Consider the following 24,243-nt stretch of genomic DNA (forward strand, 5'->3'; position numbering starts at 1 on the left):
TGAGACAACAGCATACCTTTATAAAAGGCGTAACTGTTGTACTGGAATATATAGGAAGGACGATTATTTGTAAAGCATACAAAGTGGTTCTTTTGTTCTTCTTGCCACTGGAAAAGGCTTCTCTCTGGTTTGAGGCACTACAGCTAGAGAAGGATTCTGACCAACTGGACAGGTTCCAGAGGAGAGCAAAAGGATGATCAGAAATTGAGAAAATCTAACTTATGAGAAAATGTTGAATAAATAGGGGCTGTTTAATCTGAAGAAAAGGAAACTGAGGAAATACAGCTATCTTCAAATATAGAAGAAGTTAAAAAGAGAAGAAAATAAAGCTTTTTCCGTGTCCACTGCAAAACGAGTTCAGATCAAATAGCAACAGAAGTTTTCTGATTGTATTTTTGCTCTGAGATAATGAGGCACTGAGACATTGCCCAGGGAAGTTCTGAAGTACTCATCAGGTTCAAGAACAGGTAAATCAGGTATCACAAGGGATAGTTTTAGGTTGATTCTTCAGGCCAACAGAACAGTCTTGATGACATTTCATGGTCTCCTCAGCCCTATTTTCTATAAATGTCTTATGATTTTTTTCTCACAGTTAGTAAGGTCTGCTCCTCCCTGTTGGTTTAATCCTGATTCCCTGGCCAGGGAGGCTGCTGCCTCTCATTCTGTCTAATTTTATAATTTCCACTTGTGAATAAGCAAGAGAATCCCTATTGCTGCTCTTTACAGGATAGCTGAAGCAGCTGTGGTAGCAAGGAACCATATTCGTCTACCAACAAAACATCTCAGGACTACGCTTTTCTCTCAATCAGTCACAGCCCTTTGTGCACTAATAGGCCTTAGTGGCCATGACCTGTGTCACCTGGGGCCTCTACTCACACCTGTGGGCACAGGAACCTCAGTTCAGCTCAGCCCTGGGCTTTTAGTCCATGCTTGAGCTATGCTGTATGGGTACTGATCTTCAGCTCAGATACAGCCATGCCTGCACGTTACTATAGAAGTTAATCTATACCCTAACTCACAGACTGACTTCCCAGTTAACCTTGGACCTGTCTCATTGCTGTGGACCTGCCTGAAGACCAGGAGGCTGTATCTGATCATGATTACTCTCACTGGACCTGATCCCAACCTGTGGATTGACATGTCAGCTTGACCTCAGATCTGCGTGGTCACCATGAACTCACCTGATGCTATGCACCCTTGGTTGGACAAGACTTGGGTCTGCCCGCTCGCCTCGCTGGGGCACTGCGGGGCTGGGCCCTGGCTGGCAAGGCCCCTGCTCTGCCAGCTGTGTCACTGCACTCCACACATGGCTACCTTCCACTCGGGGAGCCACCAGCCTTTGCTGCACCCTGACACAGTCTGCTAATGCAGGACTTTGCAGCCCTCTGCCATGTCAGTTTGGGTGTGTCCCATCTTATGCCATAGCTGCTGGGTAGGTCTTGTCACTAGAAGATCTTTGCTTTTCCTTTGGGAAGAAAGTCTGTGTCAACGGTATGAAGAGCAGCAGGAGATGCAGAAAGCTGGCAGAATGGGTCAGGATGTCAGGCTGATGTCAGGTCAGCCTCTCTTGCCAGGTGCCACTCGCAGTCATCCTGTACTGATTGCACATATGAAAAGAGTTCGTCTCCATCTTCAGTTCTGCTGAGGTTCTTTCCTTGTCAACTCTTCTGCTCTCTCCCTATATCATATATACATATATGTGTGTATGTATATGTACACATATAAATATTTACGTATACCACCAGCTGTGCAAGTTCCCTGAGGGATAGTTAAACCATTACTCCTGCACGTAATCTTCAGATGCCCACTGACTGAATCAAGTGATTTGCTTATGCCTCAGACCCAGGTGTCCTGGGCTAGACTTTGGAAGTGTTTTTCCTAGTTATGACTTCATCCAGGAAGCCAGATGAGAGCCAAGCCCTTTCTGGATTCAAATGGCTTCCTTCAAGAAAATGTGTCCCTGCACACCTGTCATAAGCTTCTCCTGAATGTGGTTTTGGCTTCTTCATCTTATCTAGAGGACTGACATACTTCCATTCTTTCTCAAAGGAAGAAAATTCTAGAGACAGGACATCTGTGGACTTCTGTTGTTAAGAGGCCTTTGACTTTTTACCTCCACAGGACTAGGTCTTTCAGATCCAGAGTTGTTTGTGTCAGCAGCTGAGAGGTTGAAAGTCAGGAGTGCCAAGCAGGATAACCACCAGTGAAACCTGTTATGAAAACACCAAAAAGGAGCCACCCTCCAAGATTAACACACATTCCACTGGAGCTCAGTCTAAATTAGTGGCTTTCTTGAGCGCTATCTCCATTGCTGACATCTGCTGAACTACCACCGGGAGTTCCCTCCACACCTTTACCAAGTGTTTTGCCATTTCAGAAGCATCCAGGTATAATACAGTGTGTGGTAACATGTTTCTGCAGCAGTTGGTGCGTGAAGCATGCTGTGTCTTCCTACCAATCACTGTAATTGTTAGGAGGAACTGCAGTATGAATATAAATACGGACAATCTATATTAATAATTTCTGTTTTGAAGATTTTTTTTTAAATGTACATATAATTTAATGAAACTGTCAAAGGTGTGTTGTTCATGAACATACTCCCTTCACACACTCCTCTGTGGTGTTTCAGTCGTTCTCAGAACTCTGTCTTGGGTTTCTGCGATGGAAAAGGAAATCAGACAGTCCCCACATTATGTGTGTAGAAAGCAAAGAAGCCTGATAGAAAGGAAGTGGAATGTAAGCTAGTCTGGTGAATACTGCATGGATATAAAACTGTCTTAAGGTTTTGTGGCATGTACAATGTGCACATGCGTGTAAGACCTATACATAGATAGATACAGGTATTTGTGAAATGGCTTTCCTTGTGCAATTGCAGGTTTCACCTCAGAAAGTAGATCTTAATCCAAGGTTGTAAGAGTCCATCCCTTTGAACATGCAGATGATAATGCCCACTAATAAATACATTTTTATTTCTTCCAATAAGGAGATTACTTCTTATTACTGCTTTTAATAGAAGAGCAGAAGTCACCTTAGATATTATGATTCCTGGAACAGCGATGAACCATTTCAGCAAAAAGATCAGCCTGTAAGGCTTGACATCATTGCTCTTGGCTGGACCGCTCCCCTTCTCTTCAAGTAATACTACTGATCTCAGCAGCAGGATTTGAAGAGAAAGAGGGTGCTTCACAGTATGAGAATGAGTGATACAACTCGGCCTGTAATCCTTCACTGTGAGATTTCTGGGGGGTGGAAGTGCGTTTATTTCAGAGTAAGAATATTACTGCTGTAGTCTCATATTAACATTGGAAATAGTATTGTAGTGAACTGTAGGGTACACTAGTACACAGCTAGACGCACTGGAATGAAGCAAAGCTCATCCCATTTGGATTTCTTCCATCTAATTTTATTTTCTGAAGCTACATCCATTCTTGCACAAAGAGGATAATCTAGACAGAGCTGAATGAAGTCGTAGCCCCTGCCTGCAGGGCTTGCTCTTATGGCTGGCTCTTTTTCAGGGCACAGAAATGAAACAGGAAACCCCTTGTGTCCTACCGTGTTGTACATATGTGCAGGGACCTATCTATCTTCATTTTGCCTTTTCAAACATTTGTTTCTTTAAGTCTGTGAATATTGTGTAATTGTATTCCTTTTTTTGTTTGTTTCTTTCAGAACGTTCTAATCGTGGAGGTAAGCTGGGTGCTTATATCATATTGTACTTGGCTAAAGTCACATAGTCAAGTCAGTGTGTTTGATTTCTAAACCTGTCTGTGTTTACACTTCTTTAGCTGGGAAGCGGTGAAGAGGGAGAGGGGTCGATTTGCTTAATGACTTCTCAGTGTTTTTGCAATTGTATGACAGACCAAACTAGATTGCTGCTGCTCTAATTGGTACTCTCCTGTGATACCCAGGAGTCTTTGTTTCTGTGTAATTTGATTTGGTTTTTTTCTATGGTTTCATCAGCTCCTGTTCTGCAAGTTGTTCTTTTACTTGGAGGACAATGGATCAACTGCAGTGATGTCCTGCACTTCTCAGTTGCGTGACTTTGAAATAGTAGCGTAGCCCTGCACATGCTTTACAACTTCAGGGTTGTGCACACACTGGTTGAGAATGTCAGTCATTCTGTCAAGTCCCATGGCTCCTGCTCCTCAGCACTGCATCCTGCAGTGTCCCCTGGGGAGGGCCCGTCACAGATATGTTACTGATGTAAATCAGCAGTAGAGGAAAAGAATGTGTTTCCTCACTGGTGCTGCAAATTCTCTCTTAATTAATGTATGTGATCCTCTTAAAATGTTGGAAAAGCAATTGGGAAGGTTAGAGAGCACCTCAGGATCTGACTGGCATTTCAGGCCCGGACTGCTGGTGTGGGAAATAAGCTGGACAGTGTAATGAAGGAAATGCGTAAATGTTGGAATGTCTTTTCTTAGCAAAGGAGGGGAAAAAAGTCATCAGCCTCAGAGATGGCTGGTTACCTGAATAGCTGCTAGGAGCTCCGTATTTGCTAATGCTAACTGCTGTAACAGAAATGAAAAATGTCTGCAGCAAATTTTGTTAATGCTTTTAGATAGCTGAGGGGCAGAGATAAAGTGTTGCTAATACAAAATCCACACCCACAGAGTTCGGCATCAACAGCTGCTCTCCATCTCATGGTCAGTTTTGTAGCCAGGTATCTACTGATATTCAGATCAGGTTGGGTACAGCAGCCCTAGAGAATTCTCATTTGTACTGGACTAATAAAACACAAATAGGGCAGATTTGGCCCCCACATGGAGAGATGTTGACATAATGTAGTCTTGAGCATAATATGAAAAGTCTGATCCCTTCATCCTTGCAGTGCCCAGTAAGGCATCTCCAGTCCCGTGTTACATCCCAAGTACTGAAAACACAAATATTTTCAAGAGGAAGTGGACAGTCCTTTAACTGGTGATTTTATGAGTAGAAATTATGACCTTTTTTTGATGTGGCTCACAATACGCTGGGAAAAATACAGAATTTCCACAGAATAAGAAGGTGGAACTGCTCAGTCATTGTCCACATTTCCTGTTTTCAGCTTTCCTTTGTTTCTTACTTATTCTGTTTTTCATGTTTTGTGAGGATATTGTTGGAACTGGAAGGACTATGAAGGTTCTGCTTAATAATATAGAAAAATACAAGCCAAAAATGATTAAAGTGGCAAGGTGAGTAAAACCGTCGCAAAACTTAGTAATGAATTAGTTTAGCCCAACATACTTTCTAGTGGAGGTTCCCATTCCAAGATCCTGCTTTAGTTTGATGCTGCAGTATCACATGGGGAGCTCTGCGGAGGAGCTGCCTGAGTCACTAACGGGGGGCGGAGGGAAGGGTAGGAAATGCTTTTGTATTGTTCTGCAGTGGCAATGACCCTTCAGCCATTTCAAGCCTGGCACTGATGGACTTTGAAGGGGAACACACCCATCTTTTCCCTGCCATCAGGACAGTGTCAGGAGGAGAGGCAGAATGAGAATGGTGATTCACATAGCTCGGAAGTTTTTTTTGATAAAGGGAATAGTTTTAATGCATGTTGTTCAGATGAATATCTAGGGTTACATGAGTTTTATTTTGTTTTTAATTACAGTTTGTTGGTGAAAAGAACGTCTCAGCCTGATGGGTACAGACCAGATTGTAAGTGTTGTTGTGCAGATCAGTACGTGACAGTACAAAAGTTTACCACTACTCTACCATTTGCATATCATTCTATGGAGTGCTAGAAGCATTGTAAAATACCAGTTGTCAATGGGACTATGGGATGCAATGGGAGGATTTGTGTAATTGTGGTTTAGTTTAGAAAGCTTAGCCTCCTTATAGTCTGATGTTTTCTGCAGAGTGCTAACTTTATAGGGAAGTTATGAAAGGGTTTAATTTTATCCATGAAAGGTGTTTTTATCTTCTGCCTCTGGCAAACTATATAGCGGAGAAAGTCCATTTCTTCCTTTTCCTTCCTCAATGCATCTCTTTGGAGGAGCTGCAGGATTCCATCTGAACATGAAAGGTGTTTTATTGTGACCCAGTTATTCACAAGGTTTACACTTTTATAATAAAATAACACTTTTTGTTATTTTTTGAGAAGTGTTATTGTTTAAAGGGTAAACAATGATATTACAATGAAATCCCACCCCCAAAAAGCAAAAGATAAATTGGGCTTTTTAAACTTCCTCCTGCTGCTCCTTGTTTGTGTCACACCAGCATCTCTTCTCTCTGAGTTATTGGTATATCTACTTACTGTGCTGTGATGAAGCCATAAATGGAGCTATACCGAGCTGTTGCCATTTTAGACTTACTAGAATAAGTGATGTAAAAACAGGTATATGTGGCTAAATACTGAAAAGCATCGGAACTGTCAAGAAGAGATTGACTCATGTTGACTACTGAAGAAGGCTCTGGTCAGCTGAGCTGGGGAGGAGGGTAGGACAGTAGGTAGGTGAGTACGGGGAGGCAGCATGAAGGGTCTTGATTTGGGATGTGGGAGAGACGGAAACTTTATGAAGCAAAATTTGCTCAGTGTTGGGCATGGCCCTGTGGTTTAAGCCAAATCTGAACTGTGATTGAAACACTTTGTTGTACAACTTCTTATACAGTGGTATTTTTAACATATAGAAATTAATCCAATAGATAAAAATGTATGTTTGACTGGATTCAGTAATGTTAAACATATAAAAAAATACAGTAAAATTACTTTGTGAAAGGTAGCTTAATATTTTTATGCAATACCTTGTAAAATGAAAGGTTTTGTCTTTGTTTATTCATAGTGTGATGGATTTTATAAAACATCAGAGATCTCTCTTGTAAATCACTGGCAGTGATATCCTCACCCAAATTTATGATTCCAAAGTGTCTGTTACCCACAATTTTTAACAATTGAGTAAATACATTACTTGTATATGTGTAAAATTTTGTATGCTGACCTATTTTTGTGTCCCTAAGGTTATGTTTTTCTCTAGCTACTTAGTGAAAAATTTGGAAAGGGTCTAACTTGGTTTATGTAGTGCTGATACTGCGCAGACCCTCACACTCAAAAAGATACATACCTATACTTAACTTCCAGTGTGTGAGTTGTATGATTCAGCTACACTGCATGCATTTGCTTTGTTAAGCTTGTGCATGAGTCTTCACAAGGTTGGGGCTTTGCTTTAATTTAAGAAACATTTGACATGTTTTGGTAGCATAATATGCAAAATAGCTTTTGCTGTTCGCAGAAGAAAATATATAAATCCCTCAAAGTTACTTCTGAATTATAATATTACTTTTTTTTTTGTCGTTAGTGTGATACTGGACAGTTGTCATCATACACATGTACCAATAGAGCTTCCAAACATAGGCAGAATTTTTCAGCTCTGATTTTGGCTTCCTTCTGCAATGTGCCTGTTGTGCCAGTGATAACTGTCCAGAACTCTCCTACTCTCCACTGACTGTTCACATCCCTGTCACAAATGGTCTATGAGCAGGAACTGCTTATAGGGCTACCGCTGACCTTGACTTCTGAGTCAAAAGTAACATAACCAAAACTGACTGCATGTATCTGTACTCTGTTTGTCAGAGAACAAACACATGAATTTAAGGGCTATATAACTGCCACTGATCTTGTGTTGATAGTGTTTCTTGTTTGTCTCAATACAGACTATGGATTTGAAATTCCAGATTTATTTGTGGTGGGTTATGCCTTAGACTACAACGAGCACTTCAGAGATCTAAATGTAAGTTTCTTAAAAAAAAATAAAAAAGTTAAAAAATTGCTGTTGTACTTTTCCAGGGTGTCTTAAATACCCCATAATTTGCCTCCTCCCTGGGGCCTTAATGTCATTGCTGGGACCCTTTCAGTGAGTGTAGTCCCTGAAAAACCTCAAATAATCCAAAGGAGTCACTACTCAGTGCTGTGAACAGTTCTTCATCTCTTCCCCTGTCGTACCTCTGCTACACTTCCATCTTCTGTGAGCCTAGGACTTCACAGGTCCACCATTCCCGGTATGTGCAGACACAGCAGTAAAAAACGAAACACAGCTACAGTTCAGACCGGTTTGGACTTTTACTGCTATGTTGCCTGCCCCTTTTCACAGAAGGATAATGATTGATAAAAGCCCTGAGTCTTGCCTTTGCTTCCTGTGGTACTCCCAGGGGCAGACCTGAAAGCTGAGAATTGCAAGCGGGAGAACTTACTGTAGCTAGAAAGTGAAATCAGAATTCAATTCCAGGTCTTTGGAAAGGAAGGGGTAATTACAAGGTCACTAGATTGGTCAAGCAAAATTATTTCTGAACAATTCATTAATAATGTAATCAAATATGCTGTTGCAATCAGTGTTCAATTTTTTTCAGCACATATGTGTTATCAATGATCATGGCAAAGCAAAATACAGAGTCTGAAGCAGTAACATCCTCACCTGAAGATCTGAAAGCTCAGTGAAGCAGAAGTTTGACTACACTCCCTTAAGCATCTCCCAGAAGAGCAGTTGACTGACCTGTGTTTCTTTCAACTCAATGTAAGGCGTTTACTCTAGAGATACTGACTAATATTTACAGAACTGAGAACTCTTACCTAAAATGTGAAGTAGGGGGCTTTTAAAGTTATTACCTTTTTAAAGTATTAAATTTACCACATGATACCTTTTGACTAATAATTTGTTTGCCTCAAGTCTCATTGTGCATGCATCTTTTCTTCACTCAGTCCATCTTCCTACCCACTACAATTCATGTACTTCACTTTGTTACATAAGATCATTCAAAAATGCCGTTTTGTGCGTGAAGATTATTTTACAGAATTTTAATGACTTAAGTATCCCTGTAGTCCTGCTCAGATACACTGCTGCAAAATTGAAAGTATTATTTTGATACAATTCCACAATTAAAAAATTTCAGCTGAAATTGTATGTTGTATGATAGTACATTTCTAGCAGTTCATTACTGCCTCTTCCAAACAGAAGTTTTAACTCTCAGAATGTGCCAAGTTAGAATGCTGGTGTGAAATGAGCCTTTGCAAGACACCGTGCATCTTGAAATTGGAAGATGTCATTCATGTTTTTGGTATGTCATGTAGCCATAGAACTAACCTGTTCAATGTGCTGAATTTTAGTCATGACAGAACAATGCCAGGCAGGTTTCAGTTTCTGCGTGGTATCCTATGGGACACAAACAAATAAAAAAATAACATGGTGTTCTCCTGTGCATATATTCTTAATTAAACCTCATTAAGCACAAAAGTTTAATGCTAGTCAGACAATTATTCAGTTATGATTCGGTTTTTGTAGCATGTCTAATTTGAGACTCTAACCTTGCATTGTCTTCTAAGAATACAGAGCTGACCATGTTGGAGAAGACTTGTATAAAAAAAGAAAAAAAAATAGAGGGAAACAGAAAACCAGTTGACATAGGAATACCATAGACTCTAGATTCCTTCCTTCCCTTATACATCATGTTTGAAGCAGTTTGTTAATTTACATGCTGTAATAAGTGAGAAAAATTTAATTCTGTACTGTACGTAACTGTTCTCAACAACTTCCTGAGAGAAGCCAATGCAAAGAAGGTGTCTGTGTATCAGTAGCTTTGCTCTGAACTCTAAGTGGCAGATTGTTTTTAGCTTCAGGTTCCTTTAATAAAGAAACATTAAAAACACCTGTTACATTGCACAGTTGTTTATTTTTCTGCTTCAGCATGTTTCACACATGTTTAAAAGCTCTTCAAAAATATGCATTTAACTGGTAATCTAAACATACCTTGTGTTGTGTATTCTGTGGCTCATAAGCTATTGTTATTTGGATAAAATCCATGATGTTAATGGAATAAAGATCAAAGGATTATTGTGATTGCAAGAGAAATGCTTTAGCTTTCATTTCTTTACTGTTTTAACCTATATTTTTAAAGAGTTCTGTGGAAAAGCTTTCCCTCTTAGGATAACTTTCTTCTGTTTCAGAAAAGAAGACACACCCATACAGCCCCTGGAAGAAGCTGGTGAAAAGAGTTTAATCTCTTTTCCTTTTATGAGAGTGCTGAAGTTTTTCTTAATGCTCCTGATTTCTAAGGATTTAGTAGTATTGGCACATTGCGTAGGCAGACATGCTTAGGCTTAGGCTTAGTCCAGGAAATCCATTAGGTTATTTCCTTTTTTTCCCCTCTCTTCTTAAAAAGTCACAATCCAGTTTGCCTTGCTACAGTGATCAGCCTTCAGCAACAACAAAAATGCAGCAAGTGAATTAGTGTGGAACTAGTGTGAAAACATAAAGTACTGTGGATACACTTAACTCAAACTGTGTTAAAGTTGTTTTGTTGAAAGATTCAGGTTATTAAAATCTACATACTTAATAGAAAAGACCAGATATATAATAAATATAAGAAGAACTGGGAAGTTTCTTCAAATTAACTTTATTTCCTCCTGCCATCATAATTTTAACATTGTGAAAAAGTACCATGCAGATTTCACCAGTGAATTTGCATGTGCAATTATACTGTGAATAGGAGTTTTTCTCTTCTAATGTCATATTTGAATTTTTTACCTTTATATATCTGAACATATCCAGATGTCTCAGTTGCCATTCATGTTACTTTATGCTTGAAGCACTTCCATCTGAAAAATTATTTTTCAATTACTTTAATAACCATATTCCAAAATATAATTAATGTAACTGAGGGAAGAGGTAGTTATGCATATATGTCTGATTCATATTGGGTCTAGTTTCTTTGCTGTGCTCAGACAGTTTAAAAAAATCACACATTTTTTCTGTAGCTATCTCCTGGTTCAGCAATAGTGTTGATTCCATTCCTTTAACTAAAAGACCACTGAACATTTTTTCAGTTGTGGTTGCACCCTGTGACCCACAAAGCAATGTATTTTTTTAAAATCAGTTCAGCAGTATCTGTTGCTGAAGAAGAGAGGATGTTCTTTACAACCCGTTATTTTTCTGGACATCGTGTTTATGTATGTGGTGGGCATCCGTTTTTACCTCAGTTTTTCTTCTCGTGCACTCTTAACACCAGCATCTTTTCCCTACCTGTTGATCACGAATTAACATGAGCATGGGCAGTAGTTTGATTTAAACACTTAGCAGCTGTCAGGGTTTAGACTTCATTCAGTTCATTCATGCTTGCAGCTGGTCCAATTCCAAAATACCTGAAAGTGATTTTCTGGAGAAGAAGCCAAAGTAGGAAGAATAATTCCTGCAGCTTGGTTAACTGAATATCATTTAGGAGTTCATGTTACAAACTATAGATATGGTTTGAATATCTAGTAGTTTCTGCTTAAAAAATAGAATTTAAATAGTCTAAAATGTCTTTAATCAAAATACTGTTTTCAATTCAATGAGCTGCTGCGTTCTGGTATTTATACAGTTGAACAAAATAGAAAATAGTGCCTGTTTTTTTGATTGCTTACTATTAATGTTGTATTTCCTGACCATATTATGTTAATCCTCAAAGTTTATTAATAAACTTCTATAATGTAAAATTCCAGCATTTCTCCCAAAACACAATATTAACTGTGTGTGATACTCAGCTGCAGGACAGTTTTTGATCCATGGAAGAGTCAAATCATCACAGTTTATACACAGTAAAATGCTTAACTTGGAGATGTACTTATGTCATGAGTCATTATTGCTTTGTGGTGAGAACAACATTTATTTCAGTAAAAATGTTGGCATTTTAAAATTTAAGATTTCTTTGTACTGAAGATAAAAGCCAAATCAGCTTCTTTGTATATGTTTGCATGTTGATTTTATCAGATAAAATAGCAGTGAAAACCCCTGTTGTAATCAAATTCGTTACACATGCAAACTGTAATTGATTCTGGCTATGCAGAAAACTTTGATTTTCAGATTCAGTTAAAAATGAGAATCTCAAAACTCTACAAGGTGGCATAGCAAGAGATAGAGGGATCTTTGCCCTTTTGTAAAACCACAACATTTGGGAATGTTTTCCCCTTCTTTTACCTTATTAAATGTTTTCCAAAAACTCTGATAGTCTAAAGATCTGAAATGTATGCAATATCTAAGCGTACTGTGAAAGGTACCTTAAATTCTTTTTCTCCTTAGACTGGAGGAAGAAACTTACACCTCTCAGCTAACGAAGGTGTGTGTTACCTCCGTGCAGCCTTCCAAAAGTTAGCTCTGGCTGCGCTCACCAGGGAGCACAAGCGAACTGGAAAGGATGAGCCAACCTCCCTCCCTCTGTGCTTATTCCAGCGGTCCTCATTTGAAACCTTGTAGATGAGAAGTGCAGTGTGTCAGGTACTTTACCCATCCTCCCTCTCTCTCTCTCTCTCTCTCTCTGGAGGGAAAATAAAAGCTTTTATGCTAATTTCATACATCTTTCACAATTATTCATTTAATGCTATATGCCTTCCTCTGGGAAGTCAGCCACAGACAGCTGTCCCGGTACGGCAACTAACAGTGTTTGCAGCACCAGGGGAGGACTGCTGTGTTTGCCAGGGATACTCAGAGCAGTGAGAACACCACAACACGTGGCCAGGTAGAAAAAATTGATCAGAAGCCATAAACTATACTGTGGGGTTATTTTGTGATGATAAAAGGATAATTCTTTGTTAAAAAACTCGCAATATTCTGCAGTGACCAGAAATGATGCGAGAGCAAAGATAACCAGCACAGAGAAGGGAGTGCTCACATACTGAAGAACTGTTATTTATTTTGCAGATAACACAGAGAATACCCATTATTTTTCAGAAGAGGAAAAGGAGACATCAGTTCCGAGTGAGGCTCTGTAAGCCTCTTGAGGGTTGTCGGTGGTAGGACAGTTGTTTGTGCTGTTACGAAGCACTGACTGACACTACCTTCCTTTCTGTCGATAAAGTAGCACTTGGTTTCTTCATACTGTCACATAAATACAGGCATATGCACAGCTGAGCTTTTCACTGTTGCCAGTCGTTGTTTTGGAACACAAAGGGGGTTCTGGATCTGCAGAAACTTAGACTCAATTAGTTAAATATTTGCTGTCATGCCTTGTTCCTTCTGCTGCTGCGTGGAGCAATGAACTACTGACAAACTACTGGAGTGTGCACTACAGCAATTTATCTGTAATGCTAAGAGAGAAAAAGGTTTGGATACCATTCAAAGGATGACCTTTAGTTTGTTTCAGGAGTGGCATGAAAGATTTCCCCTTTTTTTCCGTAGCAGAAAGAGACAAAAATGACTTGTTGTATTGTGATCTGGCAGTCTCTCTTAGATCTGCATGATTGGGCCTCTCATAATGGTAAGAAAATCTTGTTTCTAATCATGATGCAAATTTCATTACACTAAATCATTACTACACATGTTCCAAAATCCACTGGTCTTACTGTTAGTAAAGCTTTGTGCATTTGTCAGCAATGTTAAGTCATGAGGTTATACAAGGGACAACTCTATTGCTGGAAGATGATGTTATGCCTTCATAATATTGAATTTGCATAGAAAAACGTCAGAATTTAGCTAAGATGATTTGGAAGCAATGCCAGAAAAGAGTTATCTTGAAGCGCCTTTGCTCAGAAATTTTCCCTTTTCCTAAACTATTAGAAGTATTAAGCTCTTTTCTTCAGATCACTTTTTTCCAGTTACACCCTATTTTTATGTTGTGTTCTATCCCAGCATCTTTTAACCAAACTCTTGCCAGTCCTGTAATTTTTAATGGCACTCACAAATGTTTGCTGTTTTCCAGGAAAGATAAGCCCTTGTTCTGAAAAATTCAAGGGCAGATTTTCAAAGGTGCTTAAGGATCCAAGAAAATCTTACAGGATTTCACCTGCTTGGGTGGGTGCCTAGCTGCATCCTTCAGTGATTATGTACCTTTGAAAATACAGTTCTTGTCTAATCTGGATAGAATGGGAAAATGTGCAATAATATAACTTGGAATGAAAACAGGAGGGTGTCAGAATAAAAAGGAGAGGCAAGTACAATTGTGTCGTTCTTTGGTGTGGGCATGAATATATCTGTGTTTCTGATTCATGCAAGTGTTGTTTAACTGATTTATTTGTTTGGGTTTTCATGAGAATTATTGTAGTAGTGTTTCTGCTTTCTCTTAGGAAATTTGGAATAATGTGAGAGTGCTCAAAATTTAGCTTTTGGAAGTAATAGCTCAGCGTAAACACTAGCACAGGGAGACAAAAAGCAGACCGGATACAAAGGAGTATTTGACAGCAGCATGAGCAGCAGAAGACTCAAGGAGGGTAAAAAATGAAGTGTCATAAAAACTTTAACTGTAGAGTATTGATTGGAATGGATCCACCAGTGAGTGTACAGGAAGGATATTAAAATCAGTTAAATATGACCTGCTGAATGAGTGCGGAGATGGCAAGTTTTCTGCTGAGAGCCAGTTTGGTCCTGGGCCCATTTGTGCCATATGGGAAAGAAAACCACAATAAACTGAAATTATCTTCCTCCAGAAGGCATTACACATAACAACATGATGCTATTCACGGCATTCAAGCTTCTAACGACAAATACCTGTGTGCTGGGCTGACCCTGGCTGGCTGCCAGGTGCCCACCCAAGCTGCTCTATCACTGCCCTCCTCAGCTGGGCAGGGGAGAGAAAACAGGATGAAAGGCTCACGGGTCGAGATAAGGACAGGGAGGGCACTCAGCAGTTACCTTCATGGGCAAAACAGACTCGACTTGGGGAAATAAGTTTAATTAATTACCATTCAAAACAGAAAAAAGCACCTTCCCCTCCCACCCACCCCCCTTTCTTCTTCACAGCCTTAACTTAATTCCTGATTTTCTCTACCTCTTCCCCCTGAGCGGTGCAGGGTAAGGGAAACGCGGGTCAGTTCATCTCACATTGTTTCTGCTGCTCCTTCCTCCTCAGACTCTTCTCTTGATCCAGTGTGGCATCCTTCCCACAGGAGACAGCCCTCCATGAACTTCTCTAGTGTGAGTCCTTCCCACATGCTGTTCTTCACTAACTGCTCCAGTGTGGGTCCCTCATGGGACACAAGTCCTGCCAGCAAACCTGCTCCAGCACGGGCTTCCCACGGGGTCACAGCCTCCTTCAGGCATCCCCCTGCTCTGGCGTGGGGTCCTCCATGGGCTGCAGGTGGGGATCTGCCCCACCATGAACCTCCCTGGCTGAGGGCACAGCTGCCTCACCGTGGGCTTCACCAGGGGCTGCCGGGGAATCTGCTCCGGCACCTGGAGCTGCTCCTGCCTCCTCCTGCGCTGACCTGGGGGGCTGCAGGGCTGCTGCTCTCACAGCCTCACTCCTCTCTTCCAGTGCAATTGTTGCGCAGGGGTTTTTTACCCTCTTTCTTAAATACATTATCCCAGAGGCTCTATCACCATCGCATTGGTGGGCTTGGCCATGGCCAGCAGTGGGTCTGTCTTGGAGCCGGCTGGCATTGGCTCCACTAGACATGCAGGAAGTTTCTAGCAGCTTCTCACAGAAGCCACCTCTGTAGCTCACCTCCTCCCCCACCCCAAACCGTGCCATGCAAACCAAATACAACAACATTTAAGCTTCCAATATTGTTTTGCCTAAGCTGTGTATGAAGCAGTCTCAGCGCTGTAAGGTTAATCTGAATCTCTCTATGTCTTAAATTTAATCAGCTGTATGAGACACCTATATTACTCCATCTGAACAGATCTCAGTGTTGTTCCTAACAGTCTGTCTTATTTTCTGAGTTGGGTCTTTCCATCTCAGGCTTTACCCTACTCCTTAGATCTTTATTTCCATTTCTCCCAATTCCTTTTAGTCCACGTTGGGCAGAAACCAATTTACAAGCTCAGGAGGTGCTGGGAGTGAGGTGAAGGATGATCTAAAGGCATGGCACAAACATCGGTGAGTTTGCAACCCTTAGAGAAAACACCCCATGAGCCACTGAGACACTCTGCTGGGTGGCAGTTACTGGTCTTCAATGGGAGATTTTAAGAAAAGTAGCAGATACTTAAGGGGGGAAAACATCTCTGGCTTATGTCCAAAAGCATCAGAGTGGAGAAGCTAACTGGCTTGTGAGGCACGGAGAGAGGACTCTGTGCCACCATCACTGCCCAGCGTGGCTGCGTTGGCTCCCACAGCTGCGGCAGCAGCAGTGGCTGGAGGAGGAATCCAGCCACTGAGGCGCAAATCAGCACAACAAATGTCCTGCCCTGCTGCAGTATTTCTAGTTCCAGTACTCAGAGCAGCACAGAAGAGGGTTTATTCAGGTCAAATCTGGCACACAGTTGATTCTGTCAGGTCTCAGCCATATCTTGCAGCAGCCTAGCCAAAATATGCTTCCAAATATTTTGATATTTTCCTCACATGGGTCACTAGCTGAAGTCCAAAGCTAGCAAGTGTTTTCCTGATTATGTTCCATTTATTTATAGAAAAAGAGTCCAATATAAGAACACATTTCCTCTGCAGAAGGGAAAAAAGAAGTCAAGGCACGTCATGGCACTGCCCCAGGCTGATCTGAAGTCTCGGTTGGGCACAGATCTACCAGGGTTATTTTCCATCCTTAAACTGTGTTTAGCCTGTCTCAACCTCAGCAGTCTCTGAGACATGTAGATTATTTTATGCAGAGGGACAACAGCATGTTGTGAAGTCAAAAGAGGTTGTGAAAACTGTATGTAAAGCTACTCAAGCAGGAGCGCATGTTCTCTGAATAGCAAACTAATGCCGTAGTGCCCGAGCCCCGTTCCTACAGAGAAACACAGACCAACTGAACGCAACTGCACACACACACACACACACACACACACACACACACACAAAGCCTTAGCAAGATTGGAGCCACAGTTTTTACTTAGTATAGGTGTACGCATGAAAATAGTATGTGTGGATGTTATTCCCGTCCTTTAGTATAATGGCGAAATTCCTAAAAATAGGAATGCCTGTACTATTGTTAGCTATGAGAATTAAAATTTTTGGTACAACATTCAATACGTTAGTAAATACTATGGAAATGTGGTTGTGCAATTTGTGGAAAGGCTTATCCCATGTTCATCCACCAACATCCTCTGGGAGTCACAGCTCTTGAGGTAAATCTTCAGCACCTGAGAACACACTGTAGGCACATCGTAGCTGTTCTCAGCTGTCATTTGGAAGACTTTCTGAAGTTCGTGATAGAATAAAGTCCTATTTCTAGTAAGAAAAAAAAAGTTGAATATAAACTCTTCGCTTATGAATTGTAACAATCGGCACGGAGCACAGCTGCTTTTTTCTGCTCTGTAGTTCACCTGCTCGTAAATGCCAGCCCCTTCTTCCTTGAGGGTCCTCAAGGCCACACCTGGCCTGCCTAAAGCCGTAGCTTCATCCACCTCGTAACGCAGCCATCTTCCTGATAGAGCAGGCAGAACCTCTGCATCTTCTACTTTGATTTGCTAAGAGAAACCCTTCCTCAGCCGAAGCACTAAACCATGTAAAATTATTGTAAGTTACGTATTGCAGGAGTGGCCACTAAGTACTTGGTATTAGCTAAGTCTGTGGGGTAACAGACTTGGGTTCAAGTGGGACGGGGAGAGTGGTGTTCTGCCCTGCCGTTTCGGAAGGGCTGGGTTGGGAGGACGGGAAGGACTGTCCTACTCTCGGGTTTACACAGCGGTGTGAGCGCCTCGCTAGAGGCACAGCTCCCTCAGGGCTCGGGAGCTCCTGTGGCGGAGAAGAGACAGCAATGCGGCTACCAGCGTCAACTCCAGCACTCTGCCGAGGTCTCCTGGTATTTTCCAAGCTCAGCTGTCAATGTTAGAACAGATGGGATCGCAGTTTAAAACTGTAAGGACGTAGGAGTTCGCTTTTCACTGAGAAAAAGAATCTGAGTAAGAAATGTCATCAAGTTAACTGCTTTAAACATCCTTGCCCTTTTCCAGGGAGTTTGTGCTGCCCTCCCTGGCTGCCAGTGCTGCCTTTACTCAGTTTCTTTCCAGAACTAGTTTTTCTCACCCTCTGCTGGCTCTTGCTCTTGCCCCCAGAGCGCTTCATAAATGTGTATCTTACAGTCAAAAAATACCATTCCTGACTTACCATTCCCTTGCCAGCCCGTGGCTCTAATTGAAATAATTGGGTGGGTGGGAAGTTATTTTGAAAATCAAGGAAGTAGGTGATTTCCCTGTTTAGGTTTAAGTAAAATTATAGTACCAAGATACGTGAAACCCTAATGCAGCAGGGCCTGGCTAGTGTCCTCTGCTGCTGATGAAAGGAGCTGCCGCTTTCACTCGTTCAGATGGTTTTGATGTGTGATGTACTGGGAGATATAGTGTCCCAGTAGATAGTACTGTATTTATCCATAACTTGATAGCTAACTGATAAAGAGCTGAAAACATATAAACAATTATTTAAGAATTTAGGGTTTGGAGGTGTTTCGGCTTTTTTCAAATTTTCCTCTGCTTCAACACACTTTGCAAAAGCCCTCTGCCAGCATATTTTCAAGAAGTCTTCTAATTAGTCATTCCAGGAAAACAAGCATTTATGATTTGATATTTGTCTATAGGTTCATCTAAGGTGAAAAATCCTGGGAAGTTGCCATCACTCTTCTGAGTTAATTCAACACAAAGTTGTCATACCAAAATTGCTCTAAATGTTAGCTTTAAAATATGCAATTAAGCATTCATGTGTCACCATCTGCATTAATTGCTTTCTGAAAGACAAAAAGTAGTTCTTATTTATGTATAATATTCCTATAATAATAGTTGTTAGGAGAAATGTGGACATAGAAAAACAGCTGAAAATAAAATTCATTATTTTTATCCCTGTTTTTAATAAAGTCTCAGCTAAAAGGTATTTTTCTATTTCTCATATTCTCACTTATTTTCCAGAGCTCTAGCAGAACTTCTGTGTTCAACATGGTAAGTTAGTCACAGGATTCCTGCTTGACTCACTATCAAGCGTACTTCATTAGCTCTACTTTATTGGCCTCAGAAATTACCATTAAGGGAACTCTCACAAGTCGGGTTCTAACTAAGGATGTTCACTTTCCCTCCTTCCAAACAGTTTATTTCAAAGGTGCCACCCAGACTGCTCATCCAAATTAGTTTTCTTTTTGCCCTCCCTTGTGCTTTCTGCAGTGGGTCCACTCGCCTTATTTCTTCTGATACATCTCGTGCGCGTTGACAGTGCATCGCAGTGCTCCCATTTAAACACTGAATTATTTCAGCAACTAGGAAATTGTTTTCTCTTGCTCCAGTGACATTTCATGGTGCAATAAGGCAGCCTTAAAGTGAGAACGGCTGGCTTTAGAGGAATATCCTTCATCATTTAAGCCCTGCTGGCCACGACAATAGCATAAAATATATGCTGGGCCTCATCTTAGTTCCTGGCCCAGATTTTTGTGACAATGCCAGAGCTCGCCGATCTGCTTTTCTCAGTGCATTGCAATCGACAGTTACCTCAGCAACCTCAGTTTGCTTTCCCCAACTCTCTGAGCTGGGCAGGCTCCTGCACAAACCTCACATGGTGCCAAGATGCTGTAACCCCCACCTCGCTCCCACCCTCGGTACTCGTTTCACACACAGGCACAGATTAATGTAGGATTACAGTCTGATGCCTCGTGCCTCTTCTATTTTTAATTATTTGCAACACCTGGAGAAACTTCTAGACGTCTTGATTCTGCTTTTAGTCTTCATCACCTGTTCACCGGCTCACTCCTCTTTGTCTCTAAAGATCCATCACTCTTTTCAAAAACAGGAACTTTTTTTTCCTGAAAAAGTCAGATTCTTGGCACATTATTCCAGCATTCCTTTGAACATCCAGTCAGCAAACAGCGCAAACACTCGCCTGCCTTCTCATTGTTTCCTGACCCTGATTTACGAGAGGTCAGTGTGATAGATGTTTAAACTAGCCACAGGCTCAGTTTATGCCAGGACATTCCATCTGAGTTTTCATGCCATATTAATTGCGATTCCTTTACATTCTATGGCAATTAAAATCGAAAGTAACAGTTGTGTGCCTTCAGCACCTCCCACCCAAATACTGCATATTTTTCGAGGCCAGATTCTACCCCTCTCCTTCTTTGTGGATATCATCTTCCCTTCTATTATTCATGTTTCCAAATCACTGTTGAAAAACGTGGAGTTTATCTAATTGAGTGGACAGCCAAGTGCAGTGACATCCAAGAGCAAAGTGCTACTTTAGATAAGAGTGTTACAAGCTGGCCCTTTGCAGACATTTCTAAGCTGCTTTCACAACATAAATACAGGATGTGGGCAAGCACACAGTCTTAGATTTTCTGTTTTGAAAACTGCAAATTCACAGACCTGATTTTAGAGGCGCATATCAGCTCTACTTTCAAGCTATTGAGGAGTGTGCCACAACAAATGAAAACAAGGTACTGTGGGAGCCGTAGCATCAATGCTTCTTCATACCCAGCAGTGGCACTGCACATGGCAGTGTCCTATTTAGCAGCAGCATCTTGAGGGGACGCCCTTGTCACAGCACCAGCCAGTTGCACTGGGGTCTAGCTACTCGACCCCTTGCCCAGTAGACAAACTGCTAGATCATGTTCTGCTTGCTTGCACCTTGGCCTCTTCCTAATACCTCCCCCGGTTCCCTCTTTGCATTTCTTTTACGGTCTCCCTTCATCTTTTGTTGTATTTTTAATTCTGCTTTGTCTTAATTTTGCTGGAACTAGCAGCCTTCTGCTGGGCTCCCAGACTCTGAAGGATCTGCTGTACTTCCTTTCTGGTCTCACAGGACTGCTGCTGAAGCTTCTGGCAGAATTCTTTCTTGTACTTTTTTTTCCCCCAGACTCTACTGAAATAGCTGTTTGACTTTCCAATAAGAGATGCTACATTACTTCCAGGAGCAGGTGGTTCTCATTTCAGAATTTTCAGACAAGAAACTGAAGCATGTGACATCTTGTGAATCACAGATTCTTGCTTTCTGTCCTGACATTTCTCTTATCTTTTTGAGTTGAAGGCTGATCCTTAAAATGGATAACTAAGTGAAATTGCATACCGTGCCACTACAGCCCAGCCAAATAATATCTAGAAAAATGGCTTAGGTGGAGTCATTGCAAAATGAGGAATTAAAAAAGATAACTAAATTTTGGCCTATATAATATTTTTATATTTGTACTATTGCTTTCAAGATGAAATAAAAATTACATTGCCTGACAACTCTAAGTCAGTGTTTAATCTTACGTCTTATCTATTAGCACACCCCCATATTTATTTTCTTTTTCAAAAAGTTCAACCAGAGATCCTATTTGCCATTTTCCTGCCTTTCTTCACTCCTGACGGAGGCTTGAAGTGCTGGCAACCCCAGCCGGCCACCAAGAGCTTCATGCTGTAGGAAGTCAAACTGAAAATGTACCGTCTTAAACCTTTCAGTCTGTCCAACAAGAAAAAATGCATAAGGAAAAAAAGCAAGAGATGATAGAGAAAATGATTTTTTTAAACATATATTACAAAAGATTGTCTACATCAAGAGAGTATATTGAGTTTAAATGTCTAAAATTAAATACCGGAATGTCTCAAATTTTTAAATGTATCTGTAGTAGGTTTGCATGGCAAGGTTTTGGTAGGGGGGGGCTACAGGGGTGGCTTCTGTGAGAAGAATAGAGCCAATGCCAGCCGGCTCCAAGACAGACCCACTGCTGGCCATGGCCAAGCCCACCAATGCGATGGTGATAGAGCCTCTGGGATAATGTATTTAAGAAAGAGGGTAAAAAACCCCTGCGCAACAATTGCACTGGAAGAGAGGAGTGAGGCTGTGAGAGCAGCAGCCCTGCAGCCCCCCAGGTCAGCGCAGGAGGAGGCAGGAGCAGCTCCAGGTGCCGGAGCAGATTCCCCGGCAGCCCCTGGTGAAGCCCACGGTGAGGCAGCTGTGCCCTCAGCCAGGGAGGTTCATGGTGGGGCAGATCCCCACCTGCAGCCCATGGAGGACCCCACGCCAGAGCAGGGGGATGCCTGAAGGAGGCTGTGACCCCGTGGGAAGCCCGTGCTGGGGCAGGTTTGCTGGCAGGACTTGCGTCCCATGAGGGACCCGTACTGGAGCAGTCTGTCCTGAAGGACTGCGCCCTGTGGAAGGGACCCACGCTGGAGCAGTTAGTGAAGAATGGCAGCATGTGGGAGGGACTCACGTTGTAGAAATTTGTGGAGAACTGTCTGCTATGGCAGAGACACCATGCTGGAGCAGGGAAAAGTGCGAGGAGGAAGAAGTGGAAAACGTGTGATGAACTGGCAGTAACCCCCATTCTCTGTTCCCCTTCACCACTTGGAGGGAGGAGATAGAGAAATCAGGAGTGAAGCTATTCCTGTGAAGAAGGGAGAAATGGGAGGAAGGTGTTCTTACATTTTGGTTTTTAGTTCTCATTATCCTACTCTGATTTGAATGGTAATTAATTAAACTTATTTCCCCAAGTCGAGTCTGTTTTGCCCGTGATGGTAACTGCTGAGTGATCTCCCTGTCCTTATCTCAACCCACGAGCCTTTCCTTATATTTTCTCTCCCCTGCCCAGCTGAGGAGGGGAGCGATAGAGCAGCTATGGTGGGCACCTGGCAGCCAGCCAAGTTCATGCCACCACAGTATCTCTGGACTTGGACTTCCGTGGCTAGGGTCTATCTCTCTATTTGGTGTTATTAGAACTGAGCTAGTTGAAAGGTGTTTCTGCTGTCTCCAGACGAGTTCAACCAGTTTCTATCTCTAGTCCGTCACATAACAACAATAACTTTACACTTAGCTCATCAAGATATGCCAGAGAATCTTCTTCTGCATCTCACTGCAGTTGGGAAGGGCTGGAAGGCAGTGCAGTGTCCCAGGAACAGCCATGCCTGAGCCCGTAACAGCTGGGGGGTTGTCCTACTTTATATCTGAATGTTCTTTATGTTCTCAGCTGTGTGCTAAGGACAGGAGCCCAGAGCTTGTGCACATGCTATTTGAGCGGCCCTTGGTAACGTCAGTGCCACGGAGTTACAGTCATTATCCCTGATAAATTGATGTTCTCTTGCTGCCTCCTCAGTGGACTCACTGTGAAGGAGCAAACGGACTATCTGCAGGTGCAAGGAGCAGTGCTTCCCAAGGATGCCTCAGCCTCTCCCACCTGAAGAAACCTGTCCTTGACTCCAGTTGCCTGACCAGGTGCTCCCTCCTCCTTACTGTGGGTCTGCTGTTAGAGCAGCGCATCTACAATCATCGCTCATACTTTTCTTCTTCAGTTCTGACCTAGATCTTCCCTGATTTGGCTTCTGCCACTGTGCTCCACCTGAGTCGGTGTACTTAGCCCATGGCTTCCATTAGAGTTCAGAACTGGAGGTAAGATGAGTCTTTCATTCTAATTTTAAACCGACACTTTAAAAACGTTTTAAACTGTTGCTTGTAAAACTCCAGTATTTTAAAGAAAGGAGTTCTGGGGGAAGGAGAAGGAATAGTGCATCTCTCCCAGCAGCTTCCTTACAGCGAAGGCTGACAAGGAACAGACTGTTCTATTGATGCTGCATTTCAGCCCAAGCTTCTGGAAAGCCCAGTTATCTCTTAAGGGTTCCACAAAAGCCTCTATTGATTTATTTCTAGCTAATACTGCTGCTCCCCTCTCTGATCTGTCTCCTACTTTCAAGAGATTTGCTCAGGTTACTCTTCATGCTTTCATTTGGCTTCCACAATTTTATTTTAGCTTCCACATCTTCGATCTTTCTGACAAGGTGTTAAGGGATCCTCATTCTCTTTTCAGCATTTTCTGCAAATTCAAGAAATAGCTGTACTCCATCACCTTTTCTTCCCTCTTTGTACTTCGCCTCCGAAGGTTCTTACCATAAATACCATTCCAGCATCTTTCTCCATGCTTATGACTCACCAGCCTTTCCACTTCAAATTTGTCATATTCTTTCCAAGCAAAAATTTTGACTTGTCTCTCTGGCACTAATTGCCATGCTACTGTCTGGTATTTCCTAAGTCGAGCTAGTGCAGCACCCACATTGAGATATTTTTGGTAATCTTTTTTTATTGCCACTCCACTAAACGCATTTTCTTGTGACTCTTAAGCGTCTGTGTCCTCTTACAGAAACTTGATTTTGGTTTCCCAGATCCATTACTCCCACCTTGTACAACTTTTGTTCCCATAGTTCTGATACAGGTAGGAAAGAGGTGGTAGGTTTGTGTGGAGTCACCAGTCAGCGTATCCTAAAACACATGAGCAGATTTCAGCTAGGTTTGGTTTATGGAAGTAGATTAAGTCTTGAAAACATCCTTTATGACTAACTTGTAGTATCCTTTGCTCATAGTTCTTTGTTTTATCTCTGCACTTGAGAAGGTGAATAATACATAACCAAGCCTACTAGATTTTTCTAAAGACAACTGTATCCAACTGAAGGTGTAAACACAAAAGAGAGGGGCTGAGTGTTTAGCACTGACCGATGG

At 41.8% G+C, this 24,243-nt stretch overlaps 1 protein-coding gene across 4 annotated transcripts in view; it reads left to right on the forward strand.

Annotated features, from left to right (window-relative positions):
* PRTFDC1 (phosphoribosyl transferase domain containing 1) overlaps window positions 1-9,615 on the forward strand; it is a 48,063-nt gene extending 38,448 nt beyond the window's left edge. For 2 of the 4 annotated variants that reach the window (XM_080384655.1, XM_080384657.1), the window contains 5 exons: window positions 3,670-3,687; window positions 5,092-5,174; window positions 5,591-5,637; window positions 7,630-7,706; window positions 8,323-9,615. In XM_080384655.1, coding sequence (XP_080240781.1) covers window positions 3,670-3,687; window positions 5,092-5,174; window positions 5,591-5,637; window positions 7,630-7,706; window positions 8,323-8,370 — 273 coding nt within the window. In that variant the 3' untranslated portion in view covers window positions 8,371-9,615. The remainder of the gene's footprint in view (window positions 1-3,669; window positions 3,688-5,091; window positions 5,175-5,590; window positions 5,638-7,629; window positions 7,707-8,322) is intronic. The other 2 variants (XM_080384656.1, XM_080384658.1) reach the window with 1 other exon arrangement.
* Window positions 9,616-24,243: the final 14,628 nt, after the last annotated feature.

This window comes from Falco punctatus, assembly GCF_963210335.1.
Source record: "Falco punctatus genome assembly, chromosome: 4".
NCBI classification, from domain to species: Eukaryota; Metazoa; Chordata; class Aves; order Falconiformes; family Falconidae; genus Falco; species Falco punctatus.